The sequence below is a fragment of the Thamnophis sirtalis genome, unplaced genomic scaffold (genome assembly GCF_051295495.1).
Source record: "Thamnophis sirtalis isolate CommonGarterSnake01/CBP01778 unplaced genomic scaffold, rThaSir2_p1.2 scaffold_12, whole genome shotgun sequence".
NCBI lineage: Eukaryota > Metazoa > Chordata > Lepidosauria > Squamata > Natricidae > Thamnophis > Thamnophis sirtalis.
In genome coordinates this window covers 25,166,884-25,190,616 of record NW_028261392.1, presented here as the reverse complement: position 1 = coordinate 25,190,616, position 23,733 = coordinate 25,166,884, and the positions used below count along the sequence as shown (strand labels likewise).

At 38.7% G+C, this 23,733-nt stretch overlaps 1 protein-coding gene across 1 annotated transcript in view; it reads left to right on the top strand.

Annotated features, from left to right (window-relative positions):
- The window catches only part of CLYBL (citramalyl-CoA lyase), a 193,137-nt gene that overhangs the window by 110,375 nt on the left and 59,029 nt on the right, over positions 1–23,733 (top strand). Inside the window, exon 2 of the mRNA XM_014072615.2 lies at positions 1,091–1,280. Coding sequence (XP_013928090.2) covers positions 1,091–1,280 — 190 coding nt within the window. The remainder of the gene's footprint in view (positions 1–1,090; positions 1,281–23,733) is intronic.

Here is a 23,733-nt window from a genome sequence, read left to right as displayed (position 1 = left end):
CAGAAATGGGATTTTTAGGGAGGAGTTTAAGCAATCCCATGATTCACTTCTGCTATAATAAAATTCATAACCCTCAAAAGAATCTAATACAGTAAACAAAAACATATTTTTTAAAAAATAATATCTTTTTTCCTTTTAATTAAGCTCAACTCCTGAAGCTTTTATTAATGTGTCAATGTAGTTTTCTTGGATATATATATATATATATATATATATATATATATATATATATATATATATATATATATATATATATATATATATATATATATATATATATATATATAAAATAAAAAATTATATATTAAAAATAGGAACCCAGGGAGTGATAGCAGCTCTACCCATATATTTTTTCTTTCACCTCTAGGAATTAGCTCTGATCAACTTATTGTCCAAATTGCACATTATAATGTTCCAAGCCATTGTTACCACAGATCTTTTTATTTTCAAAATTTTTTCCAATTACATCAGACATTTTGGCTGTAGATTGAAACAGGATAAAGTATGAAGTAACTTGAAATTACTCAACAGGAGGGACATCTGTTTTATAGCTTTAGAAGGAAGATAGGCAACTTCCCAGAGCAAAAGGTATGTAGGTACTATGTCTGGGACTGAGAAAAGGGTGCTTTTGAAGGCATGGCCAAGAAGGAGTTCTCTGGTGGGAATTTCAGAGATACCTGGTTGACTATGTCAACCAGGAATAGAATGCTCAACTGACCAAGCCTTGGGTTTCATTCTTGTAAGATCATGCCAGTCTTATGAAATGTTCTTTCAAAAGTGAAATTTGAATAATGAGATTTAAGCTTTATTGCTAAATAAAGCAAGCACTCTAGCCATTTAAAAAGAAAAAAAGTTGCTTAATACTGGCAGCCAATTAACCTCGAACCCCAGTGCAATTTTAACCCCCCTTTTTTTCTTCTGCTGCTGTTAAAGACCCTCCCGCTTGTGTCAATCTTTGCTTTCTAAAGCTATATTTTCTATTGTGAATAATTGTTGGTCTTTAATATTATTATGAACTACTTTGGGATTCTGTGGGGTGAGCAGAGATATAGTCCATAAAAATCAATAACTGGAAAACTCTTTTTTACAGGACCACTTTTCTCCTACCTGTAGCTTGTCCCAGGGTTCATTATCATGGGACACCGTCTTGCAACTACATACCCCGGAGAGCTGTTCTCTATGTGCCTGCAGATGATGGAAGAAAGATACAGAAGATCCAAACTCTCAAGGTTGATTGTGCAGTGCTAGATTGTGAAGATGGTGTTGCTATAAATAGAAAGGTAACCAGCATGTTATCTGTTAAGTTTGATGAAATTAATACCCTGTTTCCCCCCGACAATAAGACCTCCCCGGATAATAAGTCCAATCGGGCTATTGAGCACATGCCCTAAAACAAGCCCTCCCCTGAAAATATTGCAACACAGTAGCAGTCATGAGGTGACCACGCTTGCTGCCTCCTGTACCTCAAAAATAATAAGACCTCCCCAAAAATAAGGCCAAGTGCTTATTTCGAGGGTCAAAAGAAAATAAGACCCTGTCATATTATACTTCATGGTGACATACTGTGTTTCCCTGAAAATAAGACCCTGTCTTATTTTCAGGGAAACACAGTATGTCACCATGAAGTATAATATGATGTAATAAAATCATGCACTGGAGCCAAGTTGGGATCCCTAAACTAGGTGTGTTTCTTCTGCCAATCTCTTCTGCAAACAAAGGATGAAAGTACCACAGCAGTTCAGTACAAATTTCACAAAGCAGCCAGCTAGTAGTTTTCCTCTCCTCTTGTATAAAAGTGAAGTATGTAACATCCTTCTCCCAGAACCTCTTCTCCCTAAGTGTTCCTTGCAACTTGGACTCAATTATTGAATGAGTAACAATGTAAAATCAAATTACCACCCAAAGTAGCGGTATTCCTTGTTTCAGTGCATTCAGTGTGATCTGCCAATGGCAGCAGATTCACTGCAAGTTGTGGGAAATTCCAAAACAAAATACAAGGGCACTGAACCTCTGTCCTTATTCCTCCTAGTATATAGTAATATTGTATGTATGTATGTATGTATGTATGTATGTATGTATGTATACATGCATGCATGTATGCATGTATTAATATATAGTAAATGGAATACACCAGCACTTTCTAGGAAATGTATGTATATATGTATTAAAATAGCCATAATACCAATATGATTGTAATTCTGAATACTTGGTATTCAGATAAAAGGCAGTGGGGGATTTTTAGACTTTGTCTTCATACTAAATGAAAAGAGACCTTTTTTTCCAATTGTCAAGTAGATCATTGTCAATGCTTTCTACTACTTGCTTTCTTCTTCCAAAAATAGACAACAGAGATTTCATTGTTCATGCTTTTAGGAATCAAACTATCACATTTATGAGAATGCTTGCTTTTTAGGACTATTTCTTCCTTTTGTTTTGATTGGGTCCCTTAAAGAAGTAAAATCGTATTTAGCAGGTCCTGCATTAGACCACATTGCTAGATAGATAGATAGATAGATAGATAGATAGATAGATAGATAGATAGATAGATAGATAGATAGATAGATAGATAGATAGCATCTTTACTATGGAATTTAGTGAATTGCTGTGTGTGTGTGTGTGTGTGTGTGTGTGTGTGTGTGTGTGTGTGTGTGTGTGTGTGTGTGTGTGTGAGTGAATGACCCTGTGACATTATAGCCCTCAGTCTGGTTATTCCAGTAAGCTATAGTAAATAGTTCCCACAATTAATAAACACAACTGCTTTTGAAATGAGGGTTATGATGAGTGGAACTCTGCAAACTGATGATGTTAAATGGCTAGAAGATAAATCAGTAATAGAGAACTGTAAAATAATCGCTGTCACTTCCTTTAGAATAGATTCCTTCCACCCATTGTCACAGGAATCTAGCATGTTGTTTATATGGAAAAATTCCCAATCTGTAGATCATCAAGAAAGGGAGGGAAATGCCCTTTCAGAAACCTAGAGGACTAAATTGCATAACCTGTGGTCCTATGACCATTTTTAGTTTTGGGTATAACCCTCAAAGACTTTCCAAAAGCACCAGCAATTGATCATGTGTACAGGACCTAACTTTTAATTGTCCTTTAGTTAATTCTACTTTGTGTCCTAGCCCAGCTGTCCCCAACCTTTCTGGCAGCAGCAGCAGGAGGGAAGGGATGGCTTCAGCCATGCCACCTAGCTCCCGCGCATGCACAAATAAAGCATCACACTCTTGCTTGCTGCTTGCACAAACCAGTTCCCAACAGGCCGTGCAGTCTGTGGCCCAGGGATTGTGGACACTTGTCCTAGCCCCATTCCTGTAGTCCCAAGCATACTACTCCAAATGTGGCCCCCCTCCAAAAAAAAACACCCCTGTTGTGCTCCCACAGTGGATAATACTAAGATAGAGGAACCAATAGTTTGATCTGATGTACAGCAGTTACAGGTATTTCTTTTGGCTTGATGTCACAGGCATATTTCAGATGCATCCTCTCCTCCGCCTTTTCTTAAAGAGAAACAAGAATTATACAATTAGGTACCAACATGATTGAACATGACACCTATATACCATGCAAGCGAATAGGTTTATTTCTTTATCGTGCAGCAATGTTATAGTGACATGAAATGTTCATTCTGGCCAGCAGCCTTGCAGTTAGTTCTTATCTCCCAGAATAATCAGGAGTTTTCAAACTACCTTTTTGTGCAACTTCAGACCTCAAGATGTTAGGTATACCTGTCAAATGACTCAGGTTCTTGCCAGTGAACAGCAATTATTAATTTCATGCAAGATAAAAAAAACTATTAAAAGCATGCAAGGTAATTCTCCCCCCTGTATTTAATTAATTCCACGTAATGCCAAATAATTCAGCCTGTGGGAACCTGCAAAACAAAACATGAGGGTGCTAAACTTCTGCCTTTATTTCCCCCATTATATTAATGTGGGGCTTTCAATAGGATTCAAATTTGATTCAAGTGGAGTGAAATTTAGGTAAGCAGGATCTCCAACAGGTGATTCTAAGATGGCAGCCATTACCCAGAAATGATGTTAGAGACATTGTCTTCACGGGTCCAGGATCTACTCCACAATCCTTGTGTACCATTTTGCCCATTTGAGCTTTTCTTTGGAATTTGGAATAGAGCCAAGGTGGCACAGTGGTTAGAGTGCAGTACTGCAGGCTACTTCAGCTGACTACTAGCTGCAGTTCAGCAGTTCAAATCTCACCTGCTCAAGGTTGACTCAGTCTTCCATCCTTCCGAGGTGGGTAAAATGAGGACCCAGATTGTTGGGGGCAATATGCTGACTCTGTAAGCCACTTAGAGAGGGCTGTAAAAGCACTATGAAGCAGTATATAAGTCTACGTACTAGTGCTAAAAGTACCGTATTTATCGGCGTATAACACGCACCGGCGTATAACACGCATCCCCCATTTTAACACAAAAATTTGAGTAAAATTTTTTTTCATTAAAAATAAATGACTTGGAAGCTCGGAACTTAATGTTGGATTAAAATTTATAACATTAGAACATGAATTATAACATTAACTCCTCTTAAAAGGCAAATATGAAATGAAAAAACACCTCTTTGAGCAAAAAGTTATTTCCATTTTCTTCCTTATATAATATTTTCTGTTTCAACATAAAGTGCCTTCCTTCCTTCCCTCCCTCCCATCCCTTTCTTTATGTTTTCTTCATGCTTTCTTTTCTTTTTCCTCTGCTCTTTTTAAATCCCCCCCCCTTCTTCTCCTCCTCTACATTTAGGTTGGATTAGTTTGTACAACGGTCATCAAACTTCTGAAGTAAAAATAAATAAATAAATCATATTTAAGAAGAAGAAGAAAAAGGAAGACGTTTTTAGTTAAGTCAAACGTTTTAATAAAAGTTTCATCTTTTAAGATTTGTCCAACACATCCAATTGTAACCTTAACAGTAAAGAATATCACCCCAGCTGCTAAAGGTTCAACCAGTCTGAGAACCATTGAAAAGACAACAGTGCAAAATCCAAAAGACACAACTTCCTCACCGCCATTGCTTTGGTACCAAATCTTTGAGGAAGGGGCTCCAGAAAGAAGGAGGAGGAGGAGGAGGAGGAGGAGGAGGAGGAGGAGGAGGAGGGAACCAAAGAGAGGCTTTTACCGAGTCTGCGCCCCACAGCCAGGACCGTCCTTGCGCCTCCAGCCGCGTTTCTTCCTGCAAAGCCCTTCTGGCGTCAAGCGGAACTCTCGGGTTGCCCGAAGGGCTTTGCAGGAAGAAACGCGGCTGGAGGCGCCAGGACGGTCCTGGCTGTGGGGCGCAGACTCGGTAAAAGCTCTCTTTGGTTCCCTCCTCCTCCCCCTCCTTCCACAGTCTGTGTGACGCTGCCGCCAGGCTGAGAGCTGCCGCTGAAACAAGTTTGGGGAGGTCCTTTTCAGGCAGCCAGTTCTAGCTGCCTGCAAAGGACTTCCCCACGTTTGCTTTGAAAGAAACCTCTGCGCGGGAGTTAGAAACCTCTGCGCGGGGGTTTCTTGCCATGTGCGCGGCCGCGCGGCCATGCACCTTAGAGGGAACAGTGGACCCGGCGTATAACACGCACTATCGGCGTATAACACGCAGGCAGGGTTTAAGCTTGCAATTTTAGTTTTAAAACTGCGTGTTATACGCCGATAAATACGGTACTATCTGAAACAGCTCATGTTGATAGATGGGAGTAAATCATGATTAAAGATAGAGTTATATTGGGTGCTTCTTCAGATACAAGTTGCCCTGAGCTATCAGAATGTGGCAGATTTGTTCACAAATTATCTGCAAGCTGTTTTATTGACATTGCCTTAATTAAAATCAAATTGGTTATTTCTGGAAAGAATGACATAAAATGTTTATGTCATTTCATGAAGGATTGGGTCACATATCTTAGTACACAGACATTCCACATTTTGTGAAATGTATTTTGTGAGTCCTTTGGTCAAAGCCTGTAATACATTTTAAGCAGGGTCCCTGTTCCCAGAGTCTCAGTCATATAGGGCAGTATATGAGGTTCAAGTGGTCAAGGTTTCTCAACCTTGACCACTTGAAGATGTATGGACTTCACCTCCCAAAAGGTGATGTTCATACCATCCTTTGGGGAGATGAAATCCACATATTTTCAAGTGACCAAGATTGGGGGCCTTTGATATAATGCCTAGGAGCTGGCCCTGTTGGAGCATATGTATTTATTGATTACAGGACCAGTAGCTAAAGCTGTATTGGGCTTTGCAAATATTTGGCCACACTTATCAAAATCATTTTCTTGTGTTATCTGATGATTTATCACAAAGCCAAATGCTTGTTTTTTTGTCACTCTATCTGGTATTTTTCTTAACTTATTGTGAGAATTTCAGCAAGGAGAGAGAATGATGAATTTTTACAAGACTTCTGTTTTATTTGTTTTCTCTTTGTTGTAACATCTAAGGAAAATATAGTTCATGATTAATCATATGTATGCCCATGGATGAATCTCAGTTCTTCAAATGATACAGAACACTGCAAAGAAAGTAATATTTTCCTAGGCATCTTACCATTATTCAAAGATTCTGTAGCCTGAGGAAAAGTCTTCAGTCAGATTTGACAGATCCAAGCATCAATCTGTTAAAGCAGAAACAAGGTGATCTGTACCATCTCTGCAGGGGCATCTCTTATCCCAGAAGACAGCTGGAGTATACAGGTTTTCATAAAGACTAGTGCATTATTAATCTATGTGTGGCTATAGACATCCTGCCACTTCTGAATGGCAATGCTAACAATAAATGTGACAATTTATGGAGTTTCCAAGATCAGAATTTTATTCTTTATTAATTCCAGAATAATCTACTTAATTCTAGGGTGTTTTGTTTTAAGGGAGGAACTCATGTTATAGATTTTGTTTTTCAATATGACCTTCTTAGAATGATTGAAAATCCATTGATGGGGACTCAGTCAAAAAGAATGTCATGAATAAAATGCCTAAGTACGTTTAACAAGCCATTCTTGTGGACAACTAACTCTTTAAATGCATTCTTCTGTTATTATGTCTTAGAGCCAGGTTAGACTTTTCATTGAAACAAAAGCATAGAAAACTCATGATGACACAAGCTTAAACACAACCACTTGCTACATATTTTATCTGAGCCAGTTACCTTTAGCAGGAGAAATAGCTTTTCGGTTTAGTCTCTTCCTTTTGGAAAGCCTGAGGAATGGCTGTCAGTCACTTCAGATTACAGATGGGAAGGTCCCAGATTCCTGCTTCCATGGGGTCAACTCCATGTTAATAGACCAATGGCTTGACTTGATGCAAGTCTCTGTATGTTGATGACCATATCCATATGCTTTTGATCATTTAAGGGTATATGATGCGATATGGTCTTCCCCAGGCTGAATAATTGTCAAGCATTAATATGTGATTCATGGACAGCAACTGGCTTTCAAATTTGGCCATCTTGCTGGACGAACATGTTCCATGTTCTTTAAGCTCCAGAGGGATGGAAATGGGCTTATATTGTTAATCATACTGAAGTTACATTAGCAGAAAATAAAGATTAAACTGTGTCTTTAAATTTAAGTTTCTTTTAATGAGTTAATGAATGCCCATAAAGGAAATGTCTCTAGGCATCTTGCACAAGATTGGAAAGTTGAGAGATGGAGAGAGAGACTATTCGGTCTGAGTGAGAGGGAATTAGTCAATCAATATTTGCATACCTGCAGATACACCTTTGATTATGTTCAATCCTAAAATCTTATTATTCTTTTCTTACATTCATGCTTATTCCCAAGATAACATGCCTTGCATTAGGACAGCAGAGGTAAGCCACTTTTTATCCTTGTAATTTTGAGGCTGGTATGATTTGAGAATTTAAAATAAAAACTTGCAGTTACAGTTTAAAAAAAATACGAACAACAAAGCTGGCAAACAATTATTTTCTCTCTCTTTTTTTCAACATAACTATGATAGTAGTAACGGAGCTTACACAGCAAAGCAGTGGAGGAAGAAGAAGCATTAAGTTTTGTCATACCTGAAATAATACATTAGTGGAACTTTCTGCAAAGCTAATTAAGTTAGAGATTTAAATTATGGTCTCTTCTTTTCAAATTGTTTTGATACTGTATGCTGTTCAAGTTATTTTGGTACCTGAAGCAGAAAACCAAGAAGCATTTTGATTTTAGTTCCTTACCTCCATCTCTCAGAAGTAAAATCGTAAAGCCAAAGTCATAACAGATTGGGACCGCCTGTAAATCTCATAAATATTTGTTATTTGTTTAATTTTTGCAGCAGCTGCTCCACGTTGCCTAATGGCAGAGCCATGGGCACAGACAAAGAGCCTGATGGAAAGAAGGGAATATTTTCTGTTTCTGCAACTTCATGATCTTGTCCTTTCTTTTAAAGCAAAGTAACTTACTTCAGCAGAGGCAAACACGTAATTCGTTATATCAAAATCCTCAATTTTGAACAATAGTAATACATTTGCTCTCTGAAAATAAGAAAAAACAAGGCTTCATTGATACCCATCATTTCACTGTGTCATAGCAGACAAAGCCACTGCTGTCTACTTGGTTATATAGTGTTGTGGTGGGTACTTAGGCATTGCAGTGATTTAGTACTTCAAAACAACAGAGCAGACAGTCATACAAAGTTATTGTATGTAATACTGTAGTGCTTTCTATGTCTCAGGTCATGCAAGTTTTAGAATAAGATGAAGATATACAAGAAAGAGATTCTATTTGGAATTCAGGGCATGCAGTAAATTGAATCTCTAATTTAATTGCAGCATGGATGTTATTTGCTTTTTTTTAAAATTTCCATGAATTCACAAACCTACACCGTAATTAAGATCACGTGAAGTAGTAATACCATTTTATAAATCCTTAGTAAGACCACACCTGGAATACTGCATCCGGTTTTGGTCTCTACATTACAAAAAAGATATTGAGATTTTGGAAAAAGTGCAAAGAAGAGCAACCAAGGTTATTAAAAGCCTGGAGACAAAAGCATATGAAGAATGGTTGCAGAAAGTGGGTATGGCTAATCTAGAGGGGATAAAAAGGACTAGGGGTGACATAATAACAGTATCCCAGTATTTGAGGGGCCACCATTAAGAATAGGAGGTCAACTTATTTTCAAAATGGATAGAAACCAATCAAGGAGAGAAGCAACCTGGTATTAAGGAGAAACTTCCTAACAGTGAGGGCAATTAACCAGTGGAACAGCTTGCCTCCAGAAATTGTAGGTGCTCCATCACTGCAGGTTTTAAAGAAAAGATTGGACAGCCACCTGTCTGAAATGGTATAGGGTCTCCTGTTTGAGCAGGGGGTTGGACTAGAAAACCTCCAAGGTCCCATCCCTATTCTAATTGATTGACCCTGTTAAATATGGCACCGCCATCCTGTTCAAGTTCAACCAACACATATACAAGCTGATTGCCAGACCACCTGACAGGCCAGGGATGTGGGGACCAAACCCATTTTTCCTATTTGACAATGTTGTCTGTTCAAGCTGAACAGCTGAGACTGCAGCCCTCCAGTTTTCATATTGTTTGTGTACTTTTAATTTATTAAATACAAATTTAATGGAGATGAAAACATACATTTCTCTCAACGCAGAGAAGTATGTTGCAGTATTAGGAGAAATACAAAATCTGCCACTGGCCCAACCCTGCCTGATTCACAGGTTACTCCAGAAGTGGGGCTCAGGATTTATTCTTTTATAAGAATGCCCCAAAACAGGGCTCCTCAACACGCCTAGAATCCACTAATACTTTTTTCATTTTTTTTTGAAGGAAATGTTTTGATGAGCTGCAACTCTAAATATGTGAAGGCTGCCAGCCATTGCTTTTGTCCAAGTATTAAGTGGGGAAATTACAGCCTAACTCTCTTCCTGTTTATTGTAAACAACGTGGCCAGCCTAGCAATGGAGTCTGATTAGTCCTTTGCACCTTTTGTGAAAGGATCAAGAGAACCCTACTGTTTTCGGTGTTTGACTCCAATTTGCATCTTTAAAGAAGCTTGACTGCATTAGGATCCAGATTTCAATTTCTTGAATGCTGGACATAGTTGGTACAATGCATCATACAATTAACCAAGATCCCCATTGTAATACATTTCTTTTAATGCAAGCGCATATTCATGTTATTTTTCTGATGCCACTTTGAAAAAGAATAGACCACCCATCCCTCTGAGAAGTTTTCTGGTTTTTTGGGGGGAAATATATCTGTGCCAGGAGAAAGCATTTTGAAAAGAGAGTGGGGTGGGATGGATAAAGGGATGCTTCTTTCTGGAAAAACTATCTATAAAAGTCATGAATCAGTGTCAGTGGAAAAGCTCATAAAAGAAATTACTGTCTATGCAACTAGATGCATGTAGTATATGTTGATGTACATTTCTATCCTAAATTACATTTATATACATTTTATATGGTAAAAAGGATAACGTGGTTCTGCATGCACAGCATGAACCTTTGTATTAACCATGTGCCAGGATTACATACAGCCTTTGGATTCATACTTGGTTTAGCATAAATTGAGCCCATCCTAAAAGTTTGGTTTGCAGGGAAGAAAGATTTCCTTTCCTCAATTTGATGTGGCTTTTATTGATCCTAGTGCAGAATGGAGATGATGTGTGCCAGAAATAACAATGCATGTTGGTTGTTCAAATTGACTTCATTTAACTTTGGTGGGGGGGAGCAGTGGGTGGGTGGGTTGGGTGCCTTCAACTCAGTGTTGACATCTTTGGACTGCCTGGACTAATCCAATTGTCTTGGCAAGGCTTTTGGGAGTGGCTTGCCATTGCCTGCTTCCCAGGGTAGAGAGACTATGACTGACCCAAAGTCACACAACTGACATGGTGCCTAAGGTGGAACTAGAACTCATGGTTCCCCAGTTTCTAACCCAGTGCCATAACCACTACACCAAAGTATCTTTCCTTTTACGAACACAGGGTATAGCTTATGCTATTCTGCTTAGGTCCTATTCTGTCTCAGTAATAGCAGTACAATGAGGAGTACGTTCTCTTTAATATTCCATGAACTGACCTCAAACTGGTGACCAAATTAACATTAATTGGAATCCTTCATGGATTTACAAACCTTTTTTTTAGCTATGAGCCATAAACGTATAGTTATAAGACTGATTGTTCCGAAGGTTTTTCAGAAATGATATCATCAAATAAATAAGAAAATATATATTAGCTTTTTAAAAATATTTTTATTGTTTTAAAGCATACATTTCCTTTCTATGTTGAGAGTGTGCTCTCTAGGTACACACACACACACACACACACACACACACAAGGCAATATATAAAAAATATGTGATAACATCAATTGTATTATAACATATATTATCTTCCATTACAGTATTGATTATATAATGATTAAAAATATTTACTCATCTGTTTTTCTTTCTCCTATAAACCATATTTCTCCTAATTCCACTCCTCTAACCTCAACACCTGTCATTTAACCATTTATAGAATAGTTCCTATGTTATGAAATAGTTCGAATTTTCTTTTCCTTTAATTTTAGGGATAACCTATCCATCTCTGCACATTTCAGATTTTTTTAATTATAATATCATCTGCAGGAGTTTCTGGGTTTTTCCAACATTGTGCATATGCGATCCTAGCTGTTGTTAAGATGTGTAGAACCAAATATGTGTTACCTTTATTATAATTTCTTGGAAGCATGCCCAACAAAAATGTTTCAGGTTTCAGATCTATTTGTTGTCTTATCATATTTTCCAGCCATGTGTATATTTTCTTCCAGTATTTTGTGGATTTGGGGCTTCCAGTATTTTTTGGCTTGGGGCTTTGCCTCCAAAGCCAAAAATACATATTATCTAGCCACTAAGCACCTAGAAAAAATATCAGCAAGTAAATACTGTGTTTTCATAAAGGGAGACACAATATATGAAATGCAAGCAAAAGAAATATTATATGCTGCTGCAGCTGCTAATTAGTATGTAAAAGGTATACCCTAATTCTGCAATTAGTATGTAACTTCCTGAGGTTACAGTGGTGTAATAATTTAAGGCAAAAAAATTATGAGATGCTTGAGTGTCTGATCGGTTCTTCCTACAGAGAGAATATGTTTCTTTTTAAACCATGCCCCAATCTGGTTCTTGTGGTTTAGCTTGAGGGACTCTATAATAAAAACACTCCCTTGAAGCCCCTTGTGGAGTTTATTATTGCTGTCATTTGGAAATAATGGATTTTTCCCCCCATAGTGATTAAATATTAGCTTAGAACACACACGAAAATCTCTTTGGGCAAGTTATGAGGTCCTGAATGTCAAAAGGTTTCCAGGGACCTATCATGGTCACTCTTCTGATACCTCTTCAAGATCCACAATACCTCCACAGCCCCACCATTTCTGGGTCTCACTTGCTTTGTGCTCTTGGTAAGAAGGGAGACACCCAGCAAAACAACCTGTCTTTTTCTTATTGGAGAAACCAGTTAGTTTATTAGTTGTATTCTTAGCTTCAGTGGTGGGTTGCAGATGGTACACCCCAGTACAGGCGTACCAGTGTCTGCTGGGAGCACCGGGTACCATTCCGGTACGGTGCTCTGTAGGGCCTACCCGCCCGCACAAGCTCCTTGCCTGTATTTGAGCTCTTCTGCGCATGCTCACGGAGCATACGGCACCTGCATGATGCTTCGCCGAGAAGCTGGAGCGTCACGGAGGTAATGACACATGCGTATGTTTGCGCATGTGTGTGCGTGTGCTGTGCGCATGCATGTGAAGGACGCCGGGGCCCGTTGCACTGTATCAGTTGCAACAGGATCCAGAACCTGCTTAAGTTATATAGGAAAAGGTGTGTATTATATATGAGTGTATAGAAAAGTACATATATGGAACTGATGGTTGTAGGAATTCAGCATTACATCAGCCCATCCCACCCAGTCAGTTAGAGAAGGTATGTTGCAAATCCTATCAGTTAAAGAACTCTGGCTGGCACAATCTAGAAGGTGGGGCTTTTCTGCTGTTAATTGTGCGCTGTGGAATATTCTTCTCTAAATATTCTTTTGAAAGACCTCACTCTCTTGGCCTTCTGAAAAGGAGTTAAAACAAGGCTCTGCAGCCTGGCATGGAAACTCCAGGGGAGCATGCAGCCATGGGCTGGATAGTCCCCTGAGAGCCTTCCCTTCGTCTTTTTTTACAGATTTTAATTTTTTGCTTCTTTTTTTAAAAATTTAATGTTTATATATACTGCTTTAAATTTTAACATTTTGTGATACACTCCCCAGAGTCTCTCTTTGAGGGAGATGGGCAGTTCAGAAATGTGAAAAATAAATAAAAATGAAATTCTGCTTTTCATAAATAGCAGTTTGCAGAAAGTTTCTGAAAAGCTGCCATCAAACAGCTGCCTGAGCAACAAGAGTTACACAAGTGTGATGAGTGGTGTAGAAATTCGGTAAAATAAATACATAATCATCTCCCATCATGTATGTCCCATCTCTACTGTTCAGAGATTCTGCCACTGCCTTGGTCATTTCATTTACCTAATTATCATCATCAGACCTATATTTCATCGGTTTATTCTAGTGAATTATAATATACCTTTCTTTTTAAAAAAATGTTAGAATATATATTCCATTAATAAAATACTCTAAACTAGGAAACACAGTGTAATAACAGTGGATCTTTTCTTAGTGGGGTCTCCTAATTTACTTCTCTATAACTACAGAAACCTTTCTCTCCTCTTTTTATCTCTGTTCCTTTCTATGAATGTTTCTTTAATTTGTTTCATTTTTCTTCTAATTAGACAATAAGTTCTCAAAGTGTTCAGTGGGAATATTTAATGGGGAAGTAATTCTTCAGTCTTGCTTCTTTTCTAGCTTTAAACTGAAAGCACTATAAAATTGGTGAATTTAGCCAATTTAAAAATTTACACAAATACACAAATTTATTGGGGTTATTCACGAATATTATTCCACACTAAAACTATAGCTCCGTGTTGGCGAACCTATGGCATGCAAGTCATTCCAGCTCAACTTCACCATGCATGTGCACATGCCTCCCGCCAGCTGGCTGGTTTTCGGGTCTCTGCTGTGCATGCGCAAGGGGCGGGGTGCATGGGGGGTCACTTGCGCATGCATGCACAGGGGAGCACAAGGGGGTCGTGTATGCATACACAGGAAGTGGGATACACACGGGGTGGTCATGCACGCATGTGGGGGGGGTGTCACACATGCATTGCATTATGGGTGCACATGTGCTTTCAGTACGGGACTACAAAAAGGTTAGCCATCACTGATATAGCTCAATTTCTTTCATTCACATCTTAAAAAGAGAAACAGATTTTATTAATCCTAAATGCTTGTCATTCCTCTCAGTCATCATGTACTGTGACATAGGACTAAATGTTATGCAAGAAGATTTAACTTTTCAGCAGATGATTTATACTAGAGAATCCCTTTCCTAGGCAAAGTACTTTTTAAGAGATAGGAATTGAGTTTTTAATCCAATTTAATATGCCTATTGTAAATTCAGTTTCACTTCTTAATTTTGAATCTTTTCTTTCGTTTCATTTCTGACTTGGATAGCTTGGCAAAGGTTTTGCAGGAAATGAGCGATATTGGATTAAATTGTGCACTTTTATTGTTTTTTTAATAATAGAAATCATCCCACTCTTACTTTAGATGTCATCCAAAAGTGTGATCAATGTCATCTGAATCCCAAACCCTACTGAAAGAGTTCCAGGTAATCAATTTATTCCAAAGTCCTCTGAGCTACTGTGCAGCCATCTTTTCTACAACTTTCCATAAAAATGGAAGATTGGAAAATAGATGGAAATTGTCCAAACTAATTGGCTTGCATGGTGGATAACAGTTGTTGTGACATCAAGTTTTTATTGATGGGACAAATAAGATAACGTGCATCATATATTTTATGTAAAGCATTCTTGAAGATAAATTTATGAACATGTCAAACAAGCCTTCCTTGTTTCAAGAAAGAAAGTAATTTCTGCAAAATTAACATATTTTATTAAAGTAGATTTCCAAAAACATTAACAAATTCATAAATAGCATGACACACCATGAACTTTGTATTCTCAAAAATTAAAAGTGTCTTAGCCAGGTTTGCAAAACAAATCATGTAATAACAGAGTTGGTTGTCTTTTGGACAAGCAGTTCATTCAAGTAGAATAATAGAAATAAATGGCTTTTCACAATAAGAGTATTCATCCATACTTTGTAATTCAACCATTTTTAAAATAAATGAATTTAAAGGAAAGCAGAAAGGTGGCAATGGTTAATCAGATTACCCAGGATGGGATGGAAAATCAAAAAATAAATTGAGAACAACTCCAGAAAGATTACAGAAGGCTGTATGAATGGATATTAAAAAGGACATGTGCAGTTGGCTATCAGCATAAAGTAATCCATAGGGCAGAACCTCCCAAACGATTACCCCAAACAATTTATCAGAACGTTTTATCTGACTTTGAGGACTAGTCATAAATTCATTTCTTCTGCACCATCATAATTTTGAACAATCACTTAATAAATAGTTGTAATGTGAGAACCACCTGTATTATAAAAACAATATTATTGGATTATCTTTCTGTCACTTTCAACAAATTACCCATGGCAATTTCATCTATTTTTGTCTTAACAGGAATACTGTCAAATATAGTTTAGTACATATTTAAGTCAATTAAATTTTGTTTTTTGGAGGGTGGAACGTATATAACTGTCTACTTGCTGATGGCAACTCTAGGTGACTTACAAAAAATGAAAATACAATGTAGAAGGAATATAAATAATAAATAATAAAATAATAACCTCCACCACCACCCTCAACGACAACACACATTCATTTCCCCCATTTAATGGGCTCCATCCAACTCTGGGTTCCCCAGAGCCACTGACAAAACCACATCTTCAGGGTCTTCCTAAAGAGTGTAAGAGTGGGAGCCAGTCTAATTTCTAGAGGAATGATGTTACAAAGGGAGGGAGCCACCATGAAGAAGGCCCTTCTTCTGGGTCCTGCCAGATGTACCTCTCTGTTGTCAGCGGGTAATGGGTTCAAGTGTCATAAAAATATGTCAACCCTACTTTTACCCAATTTAGGGTAATTTACCCAGCTTTGGGGAATGATGACATAGGGCAGGGGTGTCAAACTCATGTTGTCATGGCGGCATCACATGATGTATCAAGACTTTCCCCCCCTTCACTAAACCAGGTGTGAGCGTGGCCAGTGTGTGACGCATCCGGCCCGCGGCTGGGAGTTTGACAGCCCTAACATAGGGAATCAAAATGTCTTAATTTTACCTATGTCATGTTGAAGTTCAGGTTAGTATTGTACTGAAACAATCAACCACATGTAAATGTTGATTGAACAATAAAACTGTCAAAATGCCTCTATGTTACCTGTGAAGCAACTATTCCCAGAATATGGTTCAGATCCTGATTCATGTGCCTTAACAATACACATGCACAAGTACACAAAGAGGGGGGGGGACCCAAAACAAGGACAGGAGCAACTTTCCTATAAGGTGGTCAGCTTTTTCACTTGAAACATGACTTGAAGGAAATGATAGTACAGTGTGTAGAAATACAGAAATGTTTCCTCAGAATTATTTGATGCACCTGAACAGGAAAAATGCTTCCTCACACAATCTCTACTTAAACTATAGTATTTTCTTCCATGAAAGAGGGATGAAAGCCTCCAATTTAAATGGCTTCTCATCCTCATAGCAGATGCTGCAGTAGTAGAGTTAGTCTGACCCTAAATGCTAATTGCTGGGCTACTTAAGGTAAAATACAGCTATTGACCCATCTCTGCTCCTCAGAAACACAGCTAATGCCAGTAACAGGCCACTTACTTTGGGATTTGAAATTCATCTGCTACTAAAGACAGAGGAGGCCAAAAAAAAAAAAAGCCCAGAAATGTGGGCCTTACTATAAGCCAAATGAATGATGTGGGCAGCCATGCTAAGCTTGTGTGCAAATCCTTCAGTGATACAAGATTTCCATTCTTTATCTCCAAAATGTTTACATCAATGACTCTTTTGAAGGCACCTTCCTTGTCTTCCCTCCCTCCCTCCCCCTCTCTCTTCTGCCCTTGCTATTCATGCTGTGCTTTGAGGTGGCAATATAAAGGAGAACGCATTTGTTTGTACGGCTTGGCTTTATCTATTAATTTTCAGGAGGGAGAATTCCACTTTAATCAGAACCGATAATTTTCTCTTGGCAAGTAAAAACTGTTAATAGTTAGAAAGTTATGTTTTTAGTGAAGATGGTTAGTCAAGCACGCCTCTTCCTGCCAAAATCACCCCTTCCAATTATCAGCAATCCTCCCCTGCTTCGCACTCCCTCGGCATGAGGTTTTTTCTCTCTCAGAGAACCAGAGTCACTGCTGGCTGTTTTGTTCAGCGATTCTGTCAAAAAATATTTTCTGCATCTCTAATTTCATTAAGATACGCTTGACTGAAATAATCAAACTCACTAGGAGAGGAAGATTTATTTCGAAATTTCTTTTGGCTCGTATTGTAAGCGGTTGAACAACCCGAAAGAAAAGCATCTGAGAATTATGTCATTCTGGTTATTATGAGTATGCATGAAACGGGGCGGGGGGAGCGTCTTACTTATTGCGGAATATAATTGGTTAGTAGATGAATGTTTGTGAATGTCAGGGTGTTAGGATTTGGCTTGTTCGCTTTGACTAGGGTTTTATGGCTGCCAACTTCCAGGCTCCTAGGGTTTCTCACAGATGAAGAAAGAGAAAGAGACTTCAGGTTGCTGGAAACATGAAGAGTTTGAATTCAAAGTCAGCTGGTCTGAATAATAAAAGCCATGTATCTCATCCAAACTTTTCACAAGAATTTGCTTTACAAGTTATACCATTTATTTATTTTTTTGCCCAGCCAAGGCTTCATGGAAGCTAAATACGGATTACATTAGCATAAGGTCTTACTGATACACAAAGTATATTACATATGTTCTTCTCATGCTAAATTACTGTTGAAGGTTTGGAGAGTTGCATATAAAACTGATGTTTAAGGCATCAGGCTAGAAACTGAGAGACTCTTGAGTTTTACTCCTGCTTTGGCATGAAAAGCAATTGGAAGGTCTTGGGCTAATCTCTTTTTCTCAGCCCAATTCACCTCAGGATTGTTGTTGTGGAGAAAGAAAGAGGAGAAAAGTGTTGGATATGTTCACCTCCTTGAGATATTTGTAAAAAAAAAAAAAAAAAGGTGGGATACAAAGAAATAAATAAGAGACATGGTGGCTCAGTGGCTAAGACGCTGAGCTTGTTGATCAGAAAGGTCGGCAGTTCAGCGGTTCGAATCCCTAGCACCACATAATGGAGTGAGTTCCCGTTACTTTCCCAGCTTCTGCCAACCTAGCAGTTCGAAAGCATGTAAAAATGCAAGTAGAAAAAAATGGATTGATTATACACAAAGTAAATATGGGACTAAGAAACTCCAGATAGCTTATGCTTAACATCAGTAATAACTTAAATTGTTTAAAATTTGGGTAACAGTAAGAAGCTGAGCTCAATGTAGAGACATTTTAGACTGTGATTGTCAAAAAGTTATACCGTGTATGGGCTCTGGGAAGTCGGGGGGAGGGAAGGGAGGTGGGGTTTTAGGGGGAGGGGGGAGGGGGGAGGGGGGAAATATAATATGTGTTAAATTCTAAAGTACATTATTGCACTTGTATACTGTGGCTTTTTAATGTTAGTGTTAAAATAGAACAAGCTGAATATATTGGAAGGTAATAGAAGTAAACCGAAGGGAGGAGTTGAGCGAAAGAAGAAGGAGGGTGGAGAGGGTGAGAGAGAGGAGGAGGAGAAGGAAGGGAGGGAATGGATGAAGAGAGGGAGTGATAGAGGGGGAGGGGAAGTAGGTAGTAGAGGGGTATGTAAGAAGGAAGAATGAAAGTTGGAGGGGGTTGAAAGAGGGTGTATGGTGGGCCAAGGTGGTATATTGGGTTTGTATTGTAGGGGGCATTTTCTATATAAGTGAAGGCTGTGTTTATTACTCAATGTTACATGCTCCGGTTATGCACAGTAAACATGTGATTGTATAGAATGAAATGGAAATAAAAATATTATGTGAAAAAAAAAACACACAGACAACTTTCAAACAATAAAAACAATAACCCCTGGCAAAAAAAAAATGCAAGTAGAAAAATAGGAACCACCTTTGGCGGGAAGGTAACAGTGTTCTGTGCACTTTCGGCATTTAGTCATGCTGGCCACATGACCACGGAGAACATCTTTGGACACCATGGGCTCTTTGGGTTTGAAACGGAGATGAGCACTGCCCACTAGAGTTGGGAATGACTAGCACATATGTGTGAGGGGAACCTTTACCTTTTACCTTACAATTAAATAAATACAATCATAAAAAATAATAAAATTTTAAAAAAATGCAAAACATTTTCTTTTCTCAAAACTACAGACTAAACCTGGATTTCAATCCTAAATTTTTTTTGTAAGAGGCAATCTTATCAAACATCTATGTATCCAGCAAACAATTTCCACATGAAAGTATGAATTGCCCATAATTAAAAACAATGCTTTCAGCCCAGATCACTTCTTCTGGGAGTGGAAAGCCACTTCTGCTCACGGGAAAGCTCCCTGCAGCCTAGCAAAACTTAGCTGTGAGGGGGGAAAGTGGAATAAAATCCATGTTTTTCTAATTGTACAAATCCTTGCTTAGTTCTTTAGACAGGATGACCTAACGATTTTCTATGGGTTTTCTTTAACTGTTCATAATTAAAACTGTGCGCACACACACACACATACACACACAGAGCTTTCTCATCAGAACAGCTCAAAGCACCAGTCCATCAAACTAAATGCACCAATTTATTACTTGGCCTGGAAATAAATGGCTTATAATGTATTTTCACATCCAGTTAAGACAGTTATTGTGGTAATTCTGGATGACCTGAAATTCCCAGGTATTTTTCAGAAGCAGATTCATTACAGCTACATAATTATATTTATTTAGAGATCCCAGAGAAGAGACAGAGAAAGGTACACATAGATCACATATATACAACGCAGGGGTGGGTTCCTATACCGGTCAGTACCGGTTTGCTGCGTGCACATGCCGGCCGCACATTGCTAGTGCATACACAGTTGACTAAATATTGTTCTGTGCATGCGCAGAAACATGCTGGCAACGGCATAAGAGATTGGGGAACCACTTCAGGGGCGTGGCCAGCCTCAGTGTCTGCCAGTTCTGCGATCCAGGCCATAATTCCACTACCGGTTCAACCGAACAGGGCCAAACCGGGAGCAACCCACCTCTGATACAATGTGTTTGGAAGTGAACATCTTTCGTGGATTCTAAATATAGTATCATAAATGAATGCTGCCTCCTTTTTCAGTATTTATCATTTCCCTCATGCCCACATACAAACAGAGAATGTAGTAGGCTAAAAATACCCTGTAAATCTGTGGCAAATATGCCCAGCATTGGTAGCTGTGTAAAATGTATACTGTATACAATTACATCTCTTTATGAAGAATTGACCATATGCGTGAAAGCAGTTGGAAAGCAAGCAAGATATGTCACATAAAATTATGGAAGCACAATGAACGTCGAATTCTATCAAGAAAAGAACTAAGTTTGGTGCTGCCTTATAACTGAATTATGTAATCCTGCTAATTCATCTCCACTCCTCTACATCCCTTGTGCTATATGCAGACTAGCAAGACATCGGCACTTTTATTGATTTTGAGTAAAAATATAATCAAAAATATAAATGAAAATAGGATAGTTGAAAGGATTCACAAGTTTGTGTCTTTTATATTTCTTTTACATTATCAACAGAGTAATCTTTGGTTTGATTACTATAAAGAAAAAGAAAAAAAACATGTTATCTTGGAGGAATAATTTGCCCAGTCTTCATCATCAGCAGAGGTGATTTATACAGATGATCATCTAATAATGTAAGAAAGAAATTTGGTGGCCTGGTTTTCTGCTAAATTAGATGGAGCTCAGGTAACTTTGAGGCATACCATTTCTCCAGTCAGGGCAGCTTTGGGTCATAAAAATTACACTTAATCCAGGCCAAAGCCTATCATGAAAACATAAAGGTAAAGGTTCCCCTCGGACATATGTGCTAATCATTCCCGGCTCTAGGGAGCGGTGCTCATCTCTGTTTCAAAGCCGAAAAGCCAGTACTGTCTGAAGACGTCTCCATGGTCATGTGGCCGGCATGACTAAACACCAAAGGAGCACGGAATGCTGTTACCTTCCCACCAAAGGTGGTCCCTTTTTGCATGCTTTCGAACTGCTAGGTTGGCAGAGGCTGGGACAAGTAATGGGAGCTCACTCCGTTATGTGGTGCTAGGGATTTGAACCGCCGAACTGCTGATCTTTCTTATCAACAAGGTCAGCCTCTTAGCCACTGAGCCAATGCGTCTCTCACAAACATAAAGCATATGCTAATTCTCTTATAGCTAGCAGGAATAATAGTTTTCTACAATTCTGCAAGTCAGTCCATTTCCGATGAAAGGGAGGTTGAATAGATTTATTTTATAATGCCAAGCTTTCTCGTGTATTAAGAGCCCTTTGTGTTTTGACACCCTGTTTTTGTAAGGCAAATCTAAAATAAGGCAAAACTCTGAATGAGGCTCTGAGACGATCTCCATATGAGTTTTGCTGTCTCAAATTCCTGCAGAAGTTCCCAATGGATTTTAGTGGGGAAAACAATAGAGTGACAATGGATCATCAAAGATAGACTTTTTGAAGCTGGGTCTCGAGGATCTTTGCCAAGTCCATCTACTTTCCAGCCAAGTTGACAGGGATATACAATTTGCCTGTCAGTCCTCTTCAGTCCTGTTCTCAATCAACTGGAAGATAATGAGGCAAAGCCATTGAATCTTGCCCCTGACTCAATGGGTTATGTCTAGATTTCTCACAAGTCCTGCCAGCTAAAAGACAAGACTGACTTTAGCAATGGAAATCAAACAGTGGTAAGGTTTTTGCTGCATGACTGGGCAGTATATACAGTACGTCACAGAAGCGAGTACACCTCCTCACATTTTGTAAATATTTAAGTATATTAAGTATAATACTGAAGAAATGACACTTGGCTACAGTGTAAAGTAGTGAGAATACAGCTTGTATAACAGTGTAAAAGTACTGTCCCCGCAAACTAACACACAGCACAATCCAAATGAGTACAATCCAAGTGCACTGAAGATGTCTCCTCGAATGGGGACAAAACATTTGCAACCAATTCGCCAAGCTCAGAGCTCAAACCAGCAACATAGATGTTACAACTACTGTATTTTTCGGAGTATAAGACACACCTTTTTCAACCAAAAAGGAGGGTGAAAATCTGGATGTGTCTTATACACTGAATACAGCATTTTTAGCCTCCTGAAACCTCACCTCCTTTGCAAAAATGGCCGTGCATAGCCTTTAGGAGGCTTCTAGAGTGCTCCTGAGGGCTGGGGAGGGCAAAAATGAGCAAAAAACAGGCACCTTTTTCCTCGTTTCCCGCCCCAAGCCCCCAAGAGCATTCTATAAGCCTCCTAAAGACTATGCATGCCATTTTTTGACAAAAAACGGGCCTGTTTTTGTGAAAAACCGTGAATGGCCCCTCCCATAGAGAATAAAGAGGAGCGAAAGGGGAGGGGAGTTTGCAGGAAACAATTGGTTCAATTCATTAGGGTGAAGATCTGTTCCTGACTTCTTGCCAAGTAATTGCTGCTACAGTGTGGCGATTGGAAGATATCGGCCGGGCAACTCTCCAAGCTTGATAAAGGTCTGTAGTTGTGAAATCTCATGAAAGACTGTTTGACAGGACTTTGCTGGAGAGAAATTCCCTTTAACCTAAATAAAAGGGGTTTTATCGGGACAAGGAGTCTGCTTCATGATCTTAGGAAGGCTAGGTCAGAAAAACTGTGAAAAACTGCCATTTTAAGGAGGTCTGCAGAGTGCAAAAACTTTTTAATTTGCCTCTTCAAAATCTTGGTGCATCTTATATTCCGAAAAATACAGTAAGTTCCTCTTATAGGCATATATAATGTATGCCTGTAGAGTGTGCAGCATGGGTCAGGCTGAAATTATAAGAAGATGGCAATAACACAACACGTGGCTTTCTGCTTACCAGAGTCCACAATGGGACAGACTGATTCCTAAAATCTAAAGGTTGCCATAATCATACAGTATATGAACAGCATGTGATGTTCTAAATATTGTATAAGTTTGGTTTTCCCAACATGGATGGGTGGATTTGTTTCATCTGGTACTGCTCCTTACCCTTGCCTCTTTCTACCAACAGCATGAGTACACAGAGAGCTCATTTGATCGCCCAGAGACCCAGAGGTGGTGGGTTATGAGGTTTTGGCCATGTCATTCTCATGCTTGCATCACTTTTGGTTGAACACAAACCACCTATTGTGTTCGGGGGGGGGGGGATGTATTACTTGTTACCTGAATTTATAGTTTGAATAAAGCATTAGGATATTTTCATCTTTCAGATTTTACATTTCAGTTCTAATATGTTACAATAGAGAATTGAGAGATTTTCACTGTTGGCTTCTTCTTCAGGCATTGCAGATCAGAAATCCGATAGTTAAAGTACCATGCAGACAGAGGAAAAAGAATTTAAGATGGTGAAGAAAAGATCACCATACTGATGAAAAAAAATATATAGCATTTCTACAGACCTTTTTATCTGTCTAATTCAGCTGCAACACAAATCTTACAACCTTGTTTAAGCTGATAGCAATGCTGAGCTATGGAATTTTGTCTAAAAATTATTGTTTGATAGGGGCAT